The sequence below is a fragment of the Aulonocara stuartgranti genome (assembly GCF_965226115.1).
Source record: "Aulonocara stuartgranti genome assembly, chromosome: 5".
Taxonomy (NCBI): Eukaryota; Metazoa; Chordata; class Actinopteri; order Cichliformes; family Cichlidae; genus Aulonocara; species Aulonocara stuartgranti.
Window position 1 is genome coordinate 35,375,364 of NC_138943.1, and position 17,434 is coordinate 35,392,797.

Here is a 17,434-nt window from a genome sequence, read left to right on the forward strand (position 1 = left end):
TGAAGAAAATTCCACTCCATGGTCTGTGTGCAGGGAAAACACACTCTTCTATGGGGGGGTTTGTACTTTTTGCACCTTGCTTTGTGCAAGATGTAATGCGTGAGCTCGGTCTGTGGAGTTACATTTTTGTTCTGTAGTTATCTTCTGTACTTTTCCCTGTTGATTTTCATTTTATTTTAAGTGCTGGTACCCTGAAAAATCTCATCTACTTACATGTAAGCCTGTTGATCCTCCCAATAAGTGAGCTATTAATATATTTAATGTCCACCAAGTCACCCAGCATCAAAGGTTAGAGCTAGGGACGGGACTTCAGGTTCGGTAAACACCTGCCTCTTCTTCTAATCCCAAATTTAAAAGCTTGTAACAAATAAAATAAAATAAAATAAATACTGCAATGGCAAAGTGTGTGAGACTCAATTTGAAAGGCCGAGCGTATTAGCAAAATTTAGCAATATCCACAATTTTATCATTTAATGGGAAAGAGAGCTTGATAAACTATTAGAAAAAAACATACTGATCAAGCTCAGAATGTTATGCTATAACATTTTTCATATTTTTCATGGGTTTTTTGCATGTTTTCCAGTAACACACTTAAAATGCTGAATATTCTGTACAGAAAATGAATATTAATGGCAGCAATTTACAGGATTCCCACTGAAACATGGCTGAACAGGATGGCTGCCACTACTTTCATGTGATGGACTACAAAGTTGTTCTCCACTCCTGAAACTGAGATACATAATGCCGAGTCTGCATAATAAAGGGAGGTTTTGTAGTGTATGAATTCAAAAACTGATATAAAAACCCCTCTGTTGCTAGTTTGCTCAGTAAATAGGTCTGTGGAGTGGTATGGTGATTTTCCAGTTTCTGCGATTAAGAGAGTGAAATAATGCTGTGCATGTTTCTCATCTTATCTGCTTTGCCACAAATAGTTCTTTAACCTCTTTAATGACTGAGCCATTTCGCCTTGGGGTCGATAACTAAAGGCTCCACCCTAAAACGGGTGGATTAAATTGAAATCTCTGATTATTCACTCAGACCAAGACATATTCTTAGACACCACAACCGGTTATCCAACTAACTCAGTTGCTTTTGAAGGTATCATTGTAATGTTTATCCAGTTAAACTGAGGTTTGTAAATGTGAAAAGGGTTGATTACGATTGCAAACAGCATATTCCCTAAATATCAATTAAGGCACTGCCTGCGTGATATTATTATTGGGCGCTGAGCCCGCCTAAAACTTTGAACCTAGGATATTTTGGACTTGTCATTAAACTTGGAAAAGAAACAAAAAAAAAAAAAAAGGAAAGAAAGAAAGCGAAGGAAAAGACGCTGCCTCCTTATCTGAACGGCGCGTGAGGGCAGGGGTGCGCCTGACGTCCTTCACTACAGCCGTTGCCATGGACAACCACTGCGTTGTCACCATGCGTTGCACTCCTGAAAATCACGTAGGTTGAACTTTTTATGTCGTTTCGTTGTGTAATTTATATAAACTGAGATATAATGTAAACTCTTGTCATGGTCACGGGTTTACAGTGAGTGACGCTGAAGTTAATGGACTCTAAAGGCTGCAGGAAGCTGTAAGCTAACCTTCATCTGAGACGAAAGAGACCGAGCGAAGGCGGTAAAGTATGCTAATAATTAATTTGTAATATTTATAGGCCTGTTACACATTTTGCGGAAATTGCCGTGCAAAACTGAAATCAAATTTTTGTACTCAAATTTGAGCCGGCTGCCTTTCATGAATAATTGGGACTAAATGCTGGCTGTTTCTGGGTACGAACCTGCAGCCAGAAAGACCTACGGTACTCTGGCAAAGGCGGGGTGGGGGCGGCGGGCATTGTCCTGCTGAAACAGCCACATGGCAGGGCGATGGCACACGTACAGGTTGGACCACCTCTCTCCAGTTAGATTTCCTTCAAGAACAATTACATAAGTAATTAATCCCTTGTGTATCTTGACATTTGACAATGCAACTCAGTTGCTTACTTACTGTGCTTTTGTTTAATAAGGATATCTCTCAGTAATCTCTGATTTGTTTGCGGGGCTGTGATAATTCTGAAACCAACACCACAAACTGCAAGAAAAACATCAGTTATATCATCTCCCAATTCCAGCTGCACATACCACACTGATATCTGTGTCAGGGTGTACTGGTCAGGTGAATAGTTTTCTCAAAAATGATTTAGGTATTTAGTGAACTGAAAATATGTACATAACAGTAACAATTAAGGAGTCTATTTTTTGTTCATGTTCCATGTCATAATCAAAGGATCAAGCTTGTAAGAAAAAGTTTCATTCATTCATTCATTCATCTACTTCAGTGCGAACCAAAACATATTTTCTTTGGAAATTGTTACACTCGTATTAGTGTTTCAAATCTGCTTATTAAAGGTTATTGAGATCAAGGTATTGGTCAGCTTTTGTTTCTGTTACTTAAAATTAGTGTCATTAAGATGTAGTCAAGCATCTTGCTCTAGATTGTTTGCTTGGCATTTTTTTCAGGGAATAAATAAGTAAGAATATTTTTAGTTTTATACCTGTTTCATAAACATGTGTCAAAGGACAAATTCATGCTACACAATGATACACAAAGGACAGTGTTGGGCCATCTTTCCATGAACACATCAGGCCTGTATATTGATTCTCTGCTTTACCTCTGTGCTACTTGAAGGCTGAAAACCATTCTAACAAAGGATATTCTCTCATTTGGTTGTCTGATGAGGGTAGTGGAGAGCTCTATCTAAAACCTTCCATCTTGCTTTAGATCTGTGAATCATATTGTCCTCATCAAACCATTCAGCGAGCCTCTGTGCACTGTGGATGAGGCATTTTCATCAGGATAGAAATGTTACATCACAGGATAAACTTGATTACACAGAACAGTTTGGATTTACAGCAACTCTTTCTTTCAAAGAGAAAAGTGGAGCCAGACCTTGGTGTCAAACCCCCTTGCATAAGAAAACTGCCTGATCCACTCAGCATAGCGGTCAAGCAAGGGATTGGGCTAGGATTGTGATAAGCTGCTTCCTCACAATTACACATTTCCATGTAAAATGTATCATCATTTGTCTTGATGCATGCTCAATCATCCAGGTAAGAAAATCCCAAAAGGTTTTGGCGTAGCTTCATTTGCTGTTTTCTTTCAGTGTTTTCCAGGGAAACTATTCCAGCAAAGTCTGACCCAAAAGGCAACATGTCAGAGAAGAGTGTTTGTAACCCAACCTGTGATGACGAAAACATTTCAGAGAAAGAACAGAAAGAAGTCCTCGTCTTTGAGACTGAACTGTTGTCCAGCACCGATTCATATGAGGATATTAAAGTGCAAACAGATGACAGTGCCTACTACGTCACATGGACAGTTTACATAGCTCTAGCCGTTCCACAGGGTAAGATGGTCCACAGAACATATAAACAATTATTATTAGCTCTGTTTAGATGGTCAGAGTGAGACGGTTGAATTTGACAGGCTCTACATATCTGCTGTAATGTAATAGTGTTTTGATTCTAAATCTCATTCCTGCACATTTGGCCTCTTGCAGGGGAAGTCAGTGCTCCTGAAGATTCTGAGAAAGCAATGAAATCAAAGAATGTGTCGGTCCACAAAGCTCAGAGCTGCTATCATATTGAATACAAATTGTTGCCAGGTGATACTGAGACGGTTAAAGTGGACATACTAGTATTTGGGCCGGCAGCAAAAATATACAGAGAAGACGAGTGCAAGGTAAATAGGATCCTCTTTGTTTGTGTATGTGTGTGTGTGACATTAATGAACAATTCATGAACATCATAAGTGGATGGGAGTATCTCGTGGTGTAGAGTTACGGTAAATAGTTGACTGCTCAGGCTGCTGTTGAATACAACTTTGAGTTTGTCTAATGCAAAAATAAATGTGAACAGATTCTAAGAACGTGGCTTGAGGGAGATCAGATTTGGGTTGGCTGGGCCCAGAAGTTTAACATCGGACTCAACAGGGATGTGCTCATCAGTCTTCTACCTCATAAGATCAGGCTTCAGATTTGGAACACTAAGGATAAACTTTGCAGCCAAGCCCGCTACGAAAGAGTCAGAGCCTTCAAACTGTCACAGGAGCTGTCTGAGGATGAAACAGAGTGCGGTGAGCATCCATTTCCAATTTTCTTAAAAATGATCAAAATATTACACCTATTCAGCATAAAAAGAGTTTTCAGCTTTCTGTCTGAACCATGAAGTAATCGCCAGAAAATTATATCCATTCATTTTCTTCCGCTTATCCTTATTGGGGTCGCAGGGGGCTGGAGCCTACCTCAGCTATCATAGATCGAGAGGCAGGGTACAGCCTGGACAGATTTGCTGTCTCTAGCACAAAGAGGCTGGCAACCATTCACACCCATTGGCAATTTATAATCACAAAAACCCGTGTATCAAATATGACACACTTGTCTTTAGAGGGATAGAAATGCTTTAACCAGTTTGATTTACAAGGGCTTCAATTGACTCAAGAATCAAATGGCCAGAAATTACAGGGGACTACAGAGACGTCTGTTAAGTAAGGAAACACAGTCTCTGTGATTAGTCACCATCCAAAGCCCGGAAACCCGGCGTGAGCCAGGAAAAACCCTCCTATTGTGTTATGGAATTATGAACTTTATATTTTTACTCAGGTTGTATTGAGACGATGGTGAACAAGCTGAGGAGCCTGTGTGAAAATAAGACACACACATCTAAAAGACAAAGAAGCAATTTTTGTGTTGATCTCAGTCCAGATGTGGGACCAGAAACGGGTATGTGCATTACAACAATGAATATTTTATGTATATCAGTGTGTCATACTTTTATACTTCTTAATGAATACATTTTTTCAAACTTAAAACAGGTTTTGAAAAAACCACGAGTGATTATCATGACCTCGATGCCATCAGAGATAGTGGCACTGCATCATTTGAAATCAGCCCTGTTTGTTTGTTGGCAGGTGAGTCAATCTCATAATCACGGGCACAGCCTGGACCAGTGCTGGTCAGCTGAAAACAAAGCACTGTTCCTATTTTCTTATGTAAGCTTGTATTTTCTGACTGTCAGGTGAGAACTCACTGACTGAGAACATCCCAGTCTGTTCTTCTGGGGTTTTTGAGATCATCTTCAACATTTCTCTGGATGAACCACTGATGTCAGACCAACTGAAGGCTGAACTCAATCCACTTGTTATCACAATTTTGTCAGCCACTTCACTGCCTTCATCGTCAGTGCCTTTTCACATCCTACAGGTGGGATGTACACATCGTTTTAGTTTTGACACCTTTCTATGTGTTCAATTTATTTCTTACCCAGTCTGCCCTTTCTGGTAGTGGGCTGTGGTTTCAACTTTCAGCTCTGAGTCATTTTCTGGATGATTTCTTTTTCAGGAGAAATGTATGCCCGTTTATTGCCAGTATAAGTTCCATAATTTAAATGAACACAGGACAAACTATCACAAGCAGGACACCAACATCTACTTCAGAGATGTGAATGTAATCTTGACTGGTTTGATGAGTCGTAAAGAGCTATACGAGTTCCTATCCGGTCCACCTCTGGAGATAGAGGTTCATGATCGTGACCAGAAATCGGAAGCGCTGAAAACCCAGACACTTGGGACTGTGTCAGAGCATGACATCCAGTTCGGTGGATCGGTATTACAGCAGAAGTCTTCAGCCATTAATCCTCATGGTATTGCAAAACTAAACCTCTCTGAGCTACTGCTGGGGAAGAAAAGTCTAAAGGTGTGCTTGCCAGTTAAATGCAGCCCTTTGCTACTGGACAGGGAGCGAAGCCCACACAAGAGGAAGATGTCAGAGAAGCCAATGCCACAAGGCCATTATTACGCTGCCAATTCTCAACTCAAAGTCAAAGTCGAGATAACTTGCCCATTCAGTGTTCAGAATGACAGCTGTGATGAGGACTCCTGTAAGGGTCCGTTTGGCCGCATTGTCTACCTCTTTGGATACAGCAACTCCTCTGCGATGACCAAGCTGAGGTCGGAGATACTGCAAATCAATGCGGCAGCTTTCCATCTGGGCTCACGCTCAGTGGAAAACATAGAGACAGCCCTGTCAAATTACCAAATGAATTTTGAGCACAGTGAGACCAAGGATCTGGATTTTGTTTCAGGGTTTCATGTGATAGATAAGAAGACCCACATCTTTGTCCTTGAAGGGCTCAAACAAAAAACAGTGAAGAGACTCTGGGAAGCCATTCCTATGAAGTAAGCCAACCCGTGCTGTCTTGTCCCAACAGCCGGTGTTAACAATTTTCACCTGTGCTGCCTGCTGGATAAAGTGTTGAGATTCCATTGAGGGTGCTGTAGTTTGTGTGATGTTTTGCAGGCTACGTGGGAGTGAGGAGGAGCAGGTGACAGTGCTATATAATTCAAACCTGGTTTTCTTCAGACGCATCTATGACTCACTAGACATGAGCCTGAGTCCTATCCATCTGAGTCAGTCACTAGAGACCATCATGAAAAAGTCTCAGATCTACGTTAGAGGCACGATCCCCCAACCCTGCTTTCAGGCTTTGTCAAGGTAGCTGAATTAGACATATTTATTTTAAGTGAATAATGGTGGTGGGAGGATGAGCCAGAACAACCGTAGCTTTCGATTTGACGTGTTTTTTGGAAACCACATTGCTACTTGGTGTGTGTAACTCCAAAGCTCAGTCCCTTTTTAAATATGATTTGGTCTTCACCAGCTTCTATTTATATCCAGCCCTTAAGTTAAAGTTAACTGCTGTTCTCTATTCATCAGGTAGTCCCCAACTGTTTTGTTCTACAATCTGGAGCCTACATTTAATAAAGTAAAGGGTTGCCAGTAAAGACAACTGCACCTGAAAATCAGAGTTAATGGGAGTAAACAGAAAAAGAGCAAAGAAAGGTGCAAGCTGTTAAACCAGAACAATGAGCTGACAGCTAGCAAAAATTTGCATGTCTTATTGAGAGGTTCACATTGACTGACTGCTTCCACCTTATACTGGATATTTGGCATTTTTTTGTTCTTTTGTTTTGTTTTACATTTTATGTATACAGTGACTGTGTGGTGTACTCAGTTTCAGAGTCAGATTCACTTCTTGCTAACCAAGTTGATCTGAAAAGACTCTCGTCTTTGGTTAGTTGGCTAGTAAAGGACCCTTGGATCAAAATGAATATGTCAAATATAAAACAAACAATTCGGTATAAAATGTATAAATTGTGTAATTTATCCTTTTTCTTAGGTTAAGCCAGCTTTGTCAAGTGAAGCAGCTTAAAGAGGTGGTGGAGTACAACCTGTTCCCCTCAGCTGACATGATTCTCAGCTTGAGCAGTGTATTTGGTTTATATGCTGAAAAGAGGGAGCAAAAGGTTCGGGCAAACACTGAAGGGAGCATTCCCACTCTGCCTATCAGGATGAAAAGACATGGGCCCATCAGCACACATAACACAGAGTACATCACATGGAAACAGAACAGGCCTCTCCAGCAGCTGAAAGACTTTGTTCAGGTTTGTGATATCCTATAGTACTATACACTTACTTGAAGCGTTTTATTAACAGATCCAGTCATGTGTATCATTATATTCCAGGAAAATATTAAAAAGGTGCAAGAGCAGAGAGAGCAGTTGCAGAAGCCAGAGGCTGCAGTGTTAAGGATAGACATGGCTGCAGGAAGAACAGCACACAACTACAGCATCCAGACCTTCAACTCAAATGAGCGAGCTAGGGAACTGCTCTGCAAAGAGATGGCCAAGGTGTGTGTAGCATGCTGTCTCTAACATATCAGAGTATAGTATAGTACCAAGAAAGTACCATTGTAAGGTGTTCTTACAATGCCATTGTAAGAAAGCCCTCTGTCTGTACAATCTCATGGATTTGACCAGCTTTTCCAGTCACATCACAAAGACATAAAATATTGTCATTAACATTGGGTTTTTCTCTTCTTCCACCACTGCTCTCTCGTTAAAAGAGTCATTTAAAAATAACTTATGAGGTGTGCTACACATGTGGCTGATTATTAGCCTTATACATAAAATGTGATTAGGCGGAATGGTGCTATCCACCTCGGCCGCTGTATTCCAGATGGCGGGGATCCAACCGGCACCTGCGCCTGTGTATTTTTAATGGAATAAATGTAATTACACACAAACCTAATCAATGTATATTTATGAGTACAACATTTTTTTTTCTATCAAATAACCTCAAGAATGACTTAGTGTATCTTTAAATGTATTTTTCAACCTTTTCTGACACACGGTGTCATTCTAGCTTGCAGAATAGTCTATACATAATGAACATAATGAAGCTAAGTAATTTTTCTGACTGCCTCAGGTGCCTGGGCGCAGGTTTACCTACAGTCAACGGTATAACAGTGCAACAGTGGACCCAGGAGACATTCCATGGAAAACCAATGCTAGATCTTCTTCTACATCTACATTTTGGAATATTAGCACGAGCAAGTCCAAAGTGCACCCTAACCACCCAGATGAAGCTCGTGTGGAAGAGCTGAGAAAGGTAAAGTTCATTTGCAAGTACTGTGCAACAGAAGAGAAATAGGTTTATTGGTATTACTATGAATACACATGGGACAAGGATGACCATGACCATGAGCCAGTATGTTTAGGTTAGGTATAGAATAGCATGTAATATGACATGACTAATAATATTAGCCCTTCTGTTGCTTCAGTTGTCGTGAGCACACAATTATTTATTATCCAATGGCAGTAAGAAAACATTTGTAAGTTCTTTGAAACATCTGCCTAATCTTCAAAGGTTATGTGATGATAGTGTTTTGTAGTTGATAATTCAGTGTGCTTCCAGCCGTGGAGGGAGAACATCCTACATGCCAACACACTGAAACCCACACTTTCACGCGACACATGGCCCTGGACTCAACACTCGGAGGACTTTGAGCTCTACAGGAAACCTCCCCGGTTCTTCAGCACCTCTCCCGTGACCATCTACCTGGCTGGTATGGACACAATTAAGGAACTTAATAGCTGAAGTGCAGGATCTTTAAGTGCCTTTTTATGCTTATTTACCCTCTGAAGAGTCCAAAGCACAACAAGGTTCCTCTGAATGTCTGAACTTTGCCTGCAGTCCCAGTATCATTAAATCTTTCTCCATCATTAAGACCATACACGAACAAACTTAATGTGTTGGCAGATGTAGTATTTAAAAATGACAGGAGAAAAAAATCTAGCATATTTGACCAATCACTGTAGATTCAGTGCATCATCAGAGTTCCTGAACTCTTGGAAAGCACAACCTCACTGTACACACTTTCGTGTGTGGCAAGTCTATGTGAATCTTTTTGTTTAGACTCTGGTTCCTCAAATGGAAATCCAGATTTACTAAAGTGTAAAACCAACGTTTAGGGTTGAACATTTATTGTCAGGATTTACTAAAGAGGCGCCGTGTCAAGTTTGTAAATGAAAAGTATGGACAGAGGTGTGTTTGTGGCTGGCCTCACTGTCTTTATTGCAGATGTGTCTTCAGAGAAGTGGCACTTAATGTACATTTCTTACTCTTTTCTGTAGTACTATATCTGTTACACAGTACTGTGCAAAAGTCTTGAGCTGCTTGAGAAGCAAAACATGTTCAAATATACATGGAAATACTTTATATGAGCCAAAAACAGACATTTCTCATCCACTTGGAAGTCAGTATTTTGTATGACCACCTTTATTCTTCAGCACAGCCTGAACTCTGTGAGGCAAAGTATTGTAGACAATATTAAGATGTATGTAAATTTTAGCAATTAAAAGGACAGATCTGAAGTGTGTAGATTAATGACTGAATCTTACTAAAAATGTAATATGCAGCCTCACGTGGCATATCAGACAAACAACATTCAAAAAAGTAAAAAGCTGCCCCAACCCTCTAAGACCATATACAGTTGCTGATATTTCAAATGAAAGAGTTTATCTTTATATGAAAACACAAATTGTCCTTTAGCTCGCACTGTTATGAAATGCTTTGCTGCAGGATGGTAGAAATGAATGAATGGTCATAATTGAAACGATGTGGTTACATCTGTGTTTTATTCGATGACTGCAGCATCATCTGGAACTTAGTGTTCGTACCTGAGGATTTTTATTGCATTCATCTTACTAGTATTGTGGAGTTCATCGAGAAACAGACAAAATCCATGATCTGCACTAAAGTAGTTACAGTTGCAAGAAAAAGCTCACAAACCCCTCAGCAATTGTGTAAATATACAATTTCCAAGTAGAGATAATTATACTTGTTCCTTTTTTCAAGTATAACTGGGATAGCTGTAGCAGCAGGTCATCTATTAATTGAGCGGTTGATGGTTCAATCCCTGGAGGTACTTCAGACCCCCAAGTTGCTCTTTGATGTGTCAGCTTTAGAGAGACAGGGCTTAAGCATTGAAAGAATGGGCGAATGAGACAGGTAGAGCACTATATAAGAACTAGTCCACTCATCATTCCTGTTATTTCTCAACACTTCTCTTTGATTAAGGTCACACCTTTAATTTGGACATTCCAAAACATTATCTTCATTTTTCTTTGACCGTTCTTGTGTATTAGTCTGGGATAGGGCTGTGCGATATGACCAAAATCTCATATCCCAATATAAGACATCTATCTTCCCGATAACAATATAAATCACAAAATGTAACATTTTCTGTAAATTCTGTGAATCTCGGGCAGCTCGACTTGCGTGAAGTGTTTCCAGCTGGGCGTCGTGTACTTGGAGCAGTGTTTTAACTGATGCATGAAACGATACATTTTTAGACATAAGTAACGGCCGCAGTTTTCTTTGTGAGTATTTATTACACGGCGTGCTGCGGGGAAAAGCCTGTTCTAACGTTTGAGTCTAAGGTTTATTTTTTAGCACCTGGCGGCTCTTTTTTGCTTCTCATCCATAAACACGGCATACTCTTTCACGTAATTCAGTTTATTTTGAAAAGTCTCAACACGATCTTGAGCTTTATTGTGAAAGGCTTATGTGGAAAATAAACAAGCGGACACGGGATGGTTTTACCGTCGTTGTTGCTAACGACAATGCATAAAAACAGTCGCTTATCCGTCCGTAGTGTGGTTATATTAAATATAAGAGAAAGAGAGAACTTTAAGAAATTAATTTAGCCACTACAGTGACCATCAAAACCATGAAAAAATATTGCCGTAAACAGTTTATTTTGCGACACCACGAAACAAACGATAGTGTAAAATAAAACGATAGACGTTTTTATATCGTCATCCGATATATATCGTTATATCGAACATCCCTAGTCTGGGACATTCTATTCAGACTCCCTTGGTCCAGAGAAATATCACCCTGACTTTAACTAGTTAGAATAGAATAGAATAGAATAGAACAGAATAGAATAGAATAGAAAGTGAAATTTCGGTGTTACACAGCTCTTATAGCAAGGGGAATATAAAATATAAAAGGAAGACACAAAGTGGTCCTATATACATAAGCAACTGAAGTTCGTATACACAGGTAACAATGTACAGAAATATGTATAGAAAAATTGTACAGGGATATGTACAGTATAAAATATACAGTGAACAAACAGCTGGTGAGTAAGATGACCAAAGGATGTTAAACTGTGTTATAGAGTTTGACAGCTTCTGGTAAGAATGACCTGCGGTAGCGCTCCTTCCTACACTGTGGGTGTAAAAGTCTACTGCTGAACGAGCTGCTCGGTGCTTGTACAGTCTCACATGATGGATGTTAGCTTAGACAACATCCTCTCCTCCCCAACCTGCTCGATGGACTTCTGCGGACAGTCCAGGACAGAGCTGGCCCTCTTGACCAGTTTGTTGAGTTTCCCCCTGTCCCTCTCTGCCAATCCACTCCTCCAGCAGACCACAGCATAAAAGATAGCAGATGCCACCCCAGTGTCGTAAAATGCCCTTAGAGCAGGGCTCTAGACTAACTTTTTGCCATGGGCGTACCGGTACGCCTAACTTTAAAAAGTTAGGCGTACCGGCACAAAAGTTAGGCGCACACAAATTTTATAATAATTTATATAATATAATGTGTTTTTCTGGATACACTGTGCTTTTTCAGCATTCAAAGATTGATGCCACCGTGTCAGAGCACTGGCTATGAATTTCAGAAGGATCTGGCCTTAACAGAAAAGTTAGCAATAGTTCTTTTCCTATTACAGCTACATCCACTTCTGTCGTGCCTAGGCTGCTCACTAGGGCTGGGTATCATCACTGATTTCTATAATCCATTCGATTCTGGTTTTCAAAGTCCCGATTCGATTCAATTTAGCCTCAGACAGTCAGAAATATTATAATTCTGATCATTTATCAGTACTGACTTCATCAGAATTGTGAACATCACAGCAGATGCCTTTGTGTGAAAGTAACTGAGAATAAAACACAGGAAAACATGAAGGAGATTTTCCTGGTCTGGCTTTTTATAGCAGATAACCTTAAAAATATTCTACAATGTTCTGCATATAAAGTTTAAATTTCTTCAGTATTGAACAACAGAAAAAACAGGCTTTCTTGTCCGAGGTCATTTAAGTGAAAAAAAGAAAAGAAAAAGACAGCAGCCGACAGCGCTGTAAACAGCGGTAGACTGGTGGGTAATAAGCGAATGAATAATACAGAAAACAGATTGGAGACGAGAAACTGTTCTTGAAGTACAGAGAGAGAGAGAGAGAGAGAGCTAGCTGTGCATGGAGTGTGATTTTAATAGTCGTGGAAGCAAAACAGCAAAATTCATGACGACATTGATCAAATGTGAAGCGCAGTTTGCTGCTTCTTTTGCTGCTGGCTCGGTGAATTTTGGTTGGAGAGAGACAAAACCTGCAGCTCAGAATCAGCGCAAAAAGACGTAAACACAGCGCGGACCGCACGCATCAGAATCGCTGAGCTCCAACAGCGTGACCGTCTACGGGCCATCGGGTGAGAAAGCCGAGAAAGACAAAGTTGATTCTGATGCGTCGGGTCTGTGTTTACGTCTTTGTGTGGAGTCCGTGTACCTGCTCTCATCTGCTGTTCGGTTGTTGTTGAAATGGTTTTGTGAGCTTTAATCTGAGAATCTGGTGTTTCTGGCAAAACACAGTTATATTTAAAAGTCGATTCAGGATTTAATGAATTGATATCGCTTTATTCAAGCTACTCACCTCCCACTTCCACCTGCACTTTCAACTGGACCACGGCCAATCAGAGAGGTCCCGCCCCTGACTATCTCTGATTGGTTTAGTCCACGATAGGGGCAAAATGTGTGTCTGTTGTTGACCATAGGGAAGGTTGCAGATTTTTTTTTTTTTTTTTGCTACCCGAACAGTTGGTCGCACAGGTGCAACCAAATATTTGCACCCATGGCAAAAAGTTAGTCTAGAGCCCTGCTATCACATTCTTACTCAACTGAACAGAACAGAACTTTAGATTCAACATCTTGCCCAAGAATATTTGGCAGACTGGAGTAGCAAAGAGTTGAACCACCATCTCTCTGATTAGCAGATGACTTGTTCTAACTCCTGAGCTACAGCCTCCCCACAACACATCAGTTTGTTGTGCATGGGGCCGCAGAGCAGTCAGGGTGCTCACGCTGAATCTTGTAACAATGGGCATGTGAGGATCAGAACTGGACCACGGAGCAATGGAAGAAGGTGTCCTGGTGTGATTAATTGTGTTTTCTTTCATATCACGTGGATGGCTGGGTGCATGTGCATTGGTTACTTGGGTAACACCTGGCACAAGGATGCATGATAGGAAGAAAGCAAGTCAATGGAGGCAGTGTGATGCTTTGGACAATGTTCTGCTGGGAAACCTTGGGTCCTCCTTCACCCATGTGGATGCTACTTTAACATGTGTCGCCTACTTAAGCATTGCTGCAGACCATAATCCACCCTGCCACAAAGAAAAATGATTCAGGAATAGTTTTTGAGTCACAACAATGAGTTTGAGCTCTTGACTTAACCTTCCCCAGATCCTTTGTGAACATCTTGGCTCAGATACCACAGCACACCTTCAGGTGTGTAATGGATTTGATGATGGGTCAGCAAAAGGGGGGGACCAACACAATACTAGGCAGGTGCTCATAATGTTGTGCCTTACTGGTATCTGACCGAGAGTAGTTTATCTATTTTATTTGTGTAAGAGGGTCCTTTTTGACCTTTCAGAAAGGTGAAAAATCCCACAATTCTTTAGTTCACAAGTGATGCAGACACTAACTCAGTATACAAGCATGTCATGAAACCACAAGGTTTCATTTAAAGCTGTACTGCTGACGTAGAGCTACATTGATTTTCCTGATTCTGATCAAAACAAAGCACCCAAGAATTAGTTTAAGGAAAAAAGTATGTAGTAAGTGACCTATTTACATGAACATAATAATGATTAAATATTAAAATTTTTTATATTAGTTGGAAATTAGACACAGTGGTTCCAGTGGATGATGTATCCCGGCATGCCAGCAGGTTGTCAGACAGAAATAAACAAACGCCAAATGAAAGCAGTTAACAAAAACCACAACACAGCACTCCTATAAGGTTTTAAACATTCACAACAGAGGGCAACATCTTTAATGCATTTTCAAGAGACAGTTTTCCTTTCAGATGTAACTCCACCATGGAACTATTTTCCTGTGGCACAAAGGCAGATCTGTGATCTGTCCAACTAACAAAAAACATATTTCTTAGATTTCAGCACTATGACATGAGTTATGATCTCGAGTGAGTTACATGTTTGGTAACATTTAATGAGACATACGGTGTGCTTACATTTCATGTATGTGTTTTGTTCAGGGACACTGTGAATTAGATATGTAAGTGCAGATCAGGGATAGCTCCCCTACTTCAAATACATATGTCCAAAAATGCCTTAATATTAAGTGAGACAGAGAAACACATTGTCAGAAGACCATATGAAGTTTAGTTGAATTCACAAAAGTGCATGTAATAATGTCACAGTTTGGGCTCTTGTTGTAATTCTGATGGGGTTGAAATGTTGTCTTTTTCAGTCTGTCAAGTCTTCAGTGGAGCTGTGATGCACTTTTACTTTTCTCCACTCACGAACTGTTTGTCTGCAACTTTATTGGAGTTTGTCTGCAACTTCATGAGAAGACTAGGCTCAGCTTCATTTTTAAAAGCAGACAAAACTGGACAAAAACATGGGAGCATACATCATGTGACAGTTACAGCCTATAGTCTCAAAGCCAACATCTAGCAAAGCACAGAATATCTAAGAGTGGATTTTCCTATGTCTGTGTACGCTGCAAGCTTTTTCACTGTACTAAAGGCCAGTATTGATCCATTTTGATTGAAGCTCCAGATGGCAGATATTTAAGCCAGTAGAAGTCTTTGCTGCTGAGTAACACACTCCCAGACTGAGCTGGAGAATAAATTTGGTCGGGCAGAAGCTTAATTGATCTCAGCAGTGTACAGAGTTACTCGTTAATGTGTGCCATGTTATATTTTTCCAACTCTGTTGTAAGCTAAAACCACACCACGCCTGTTAAGTTTATCAGCTGTATGAAGTTTACAGGATGAACTCTTTGGAGTTGTTGATCCACAGAGTTAAGCGTGTGCGCTGTTGATCCTCAGGAGATCGTCTACAGCAGGAGCAGCTCCAAGCAGCCAGAGCTCAGTACAGCCGCTGGAAGAAGCAGCTGCTTCCTGACGGCAGCAACGTTAACTCAGCAGACAACAGCCCCGTCCAACAATTCAAGTGTCACATGAAAGGAAACCTGGAGAGAACTCAGGATATACTGAAAGATCTGCCAAAGAAATATTCACTGAGGAAACCAGGCATGATACTTAAGGTACAGCATTTCCACTCATTCCAAGTGGCACTCAGAATTCAGTACAAAAGAGTACAGCTCAACAACATGAAAAGCCTTCAGAATAACCATGCAGACAACTAAAACTGATCATTAAGGGAAAGTTAAGGTCAGAACTCTTGTATGTGACTGGATTAGCTTACGGTAAGCTAGAGGCACTTAACAAACGAGCAGCTAGGTGTGTTTATTCATGACTATAAAGTGTTTTATTTATTTCACAGACCTGCATTTGTGTTTATTCAAGGGTTACAATAATATTCTCATGACAAATGGCTTGATAATCAAGATTTTTTTTATTATTATTGGATAAATCTTTCATATATTACATGGTTCAGTTTCAAATAGCATAGACTGTATATAAAACTGTGAAGTCACCTGTGTCAAAGATGCATTTTTTGTGGGACCCTGAAGTCACCATACCAGACAAGAGGCTGAGATTATCAGTTAATGCTTGGTCAGCAACACAAAACTGTACAGGTGTAATACATGAACACTCAATGAATCCAATATTAATAAAATACTTTTAATATTTAATATAATTCCTAGAGTATTTAAAAGTAGAATGGGAGGCAGAGCCTTCAGTTTTCAGGCCCCTCTTCTATGGAACCAGCTTGGAATTAAGGTATTTTTTAACTTTTAAGTTTAGGGTTAAAACTTTCCTTTTTGCTAAAGCATATAATTTGGGCTGAATCAGGTGACCCTATAGGTGTATCTTGCTGGGGGATTCCCACAATTGAGTATTTCTTCTTCAGTCACCTTTCTCACTCACTGTGTGTCTATTGACACAGTCTCTTCCTGTTAAAAGGGAGTTTTTCCTTCCCACTGTCGCCAAAGTGCTTGCTCATAGGGGCTCATAGGATTGTTGGGTTTTTCTCTGTATGTATTATTGTAGGGTCTACCTTGCAATACCTTGAAGCAACTTTTGTGATTTCACGCTGTATAAATAAAATTGAATAATTTCACTCTCCAAATTTGGAGCACAAACTTGCTAGATTAGACAATTATGGACTAGAGGTCTGGTTCACTCCCTTAAATTAGCAAAGGTGGTACCTCAGTGAAGTCCAGAAGCTAGCGCTTCTTGTTTAGGAGGTTGCTATGGAAGGAGAAACTAGCCATAGTGACAAAATAGTGATGGCGCTGGCACGGCTGGCAGCCTTAACCCAATTTCCCTCGGGATGAATAAAGTATGATCAATCAACCAACCAATCAATCAATCAATCAAAAACACATTAAGCCTAGATTATAATCCACTGTGGACGCAGACAGCTGGGGATCCGATGGCCAGGTCCTGTCACGCTACTTTGATGTCCACTTGAAGTCCCATGCATTTTTTTCCAGCTACAGCAGTTCACAAAAGTGTTAACAAAAATGCAACTTTAAAGGCCATTTATGCTACACATGTTTAGTTTAGATCTTGTATACTTGTTTTTCTTTTATCGTCGTGGCTCTTCGTGCACCTAACTGAGGAAATCTTTGAGCCAAGAGCTGCATTTTGTGTTACAGCCTTTTCCTCAACTGTCCGTGATGAACGCTGCTGACAACAAAGCAGAGGAACGGGAGAGAGTGCCTCTGGCTCCAGGCCCATGCGTGGCCTGCAGCCTGGGAAGAAACGCCTTTCCCAGACACAACTCTCAGTACAGCAAGTACCACTACAAGTGAGCTCAAGTGCTGTTTGAAA

The 17,434-nt window shown here is 40.4% G+C and overlaps 1 protein-coding gene across 4 annotated transcripts in view; it reads left to right on the forward strand.

Annotated features, from left to right (window-relative positions):
- The window catches only part of cfap92 (cilia and flagella associated protein 92 (putative)), a gene marked incomplete at its 3' end in the record, with an annotated part of 17,605 nt that extends 190 nt beyond the window's left edge, over positions 1-17,415 (forward strand). The window contains exons 1-16 of one of the 4 annotated variants that reach the window (XM_082533553.1): positions 503-1,449; positions 1,538-1,625; positions 3,151-3,390; positions 3,544-3,725; positions 3,902-4,118; positions 4,645-4,764; positions 4,857-4,952; positions 5,060-5,244; positions 5,383-6,218; positions 6,340-6,534; positions 7,220-7,484; positions 7,566-7,730; positions 8,308-8,490; positions 8,797-8,947; positions 15,521-15,738; positions 17,260-17,415. In XM_082533553.1, coding sequence (XP_082389679.1) covers positions 3,198-3,390; positions 3,544-3,725; positions 3,902-4,118; positions 4,645-4,764; positions 4,857-4,952; positions 5,060-5,244; positions 5,383-6,218; positions 6,340-6,534; positions 7,220-7,484; positions 7,566-7,730; positions 8,308-8,490; positions 8,797-8,947; positions 15,521-15,738; positions 17,260-17,415 — 3,162 coding nt within the window. In that variant the 5' untranslated portion in view covers positions 503-1,449; positions 1,538-1,625; positions 3,151-3,197. The other 3 variants (XM_082533552.1, XM_082533551.1, XM_082533554.1) reach the window with 3 other exon arrangements.
- Between the last annotated feature and the right edge of the window lie 19 nt (positions 17,416-17,434).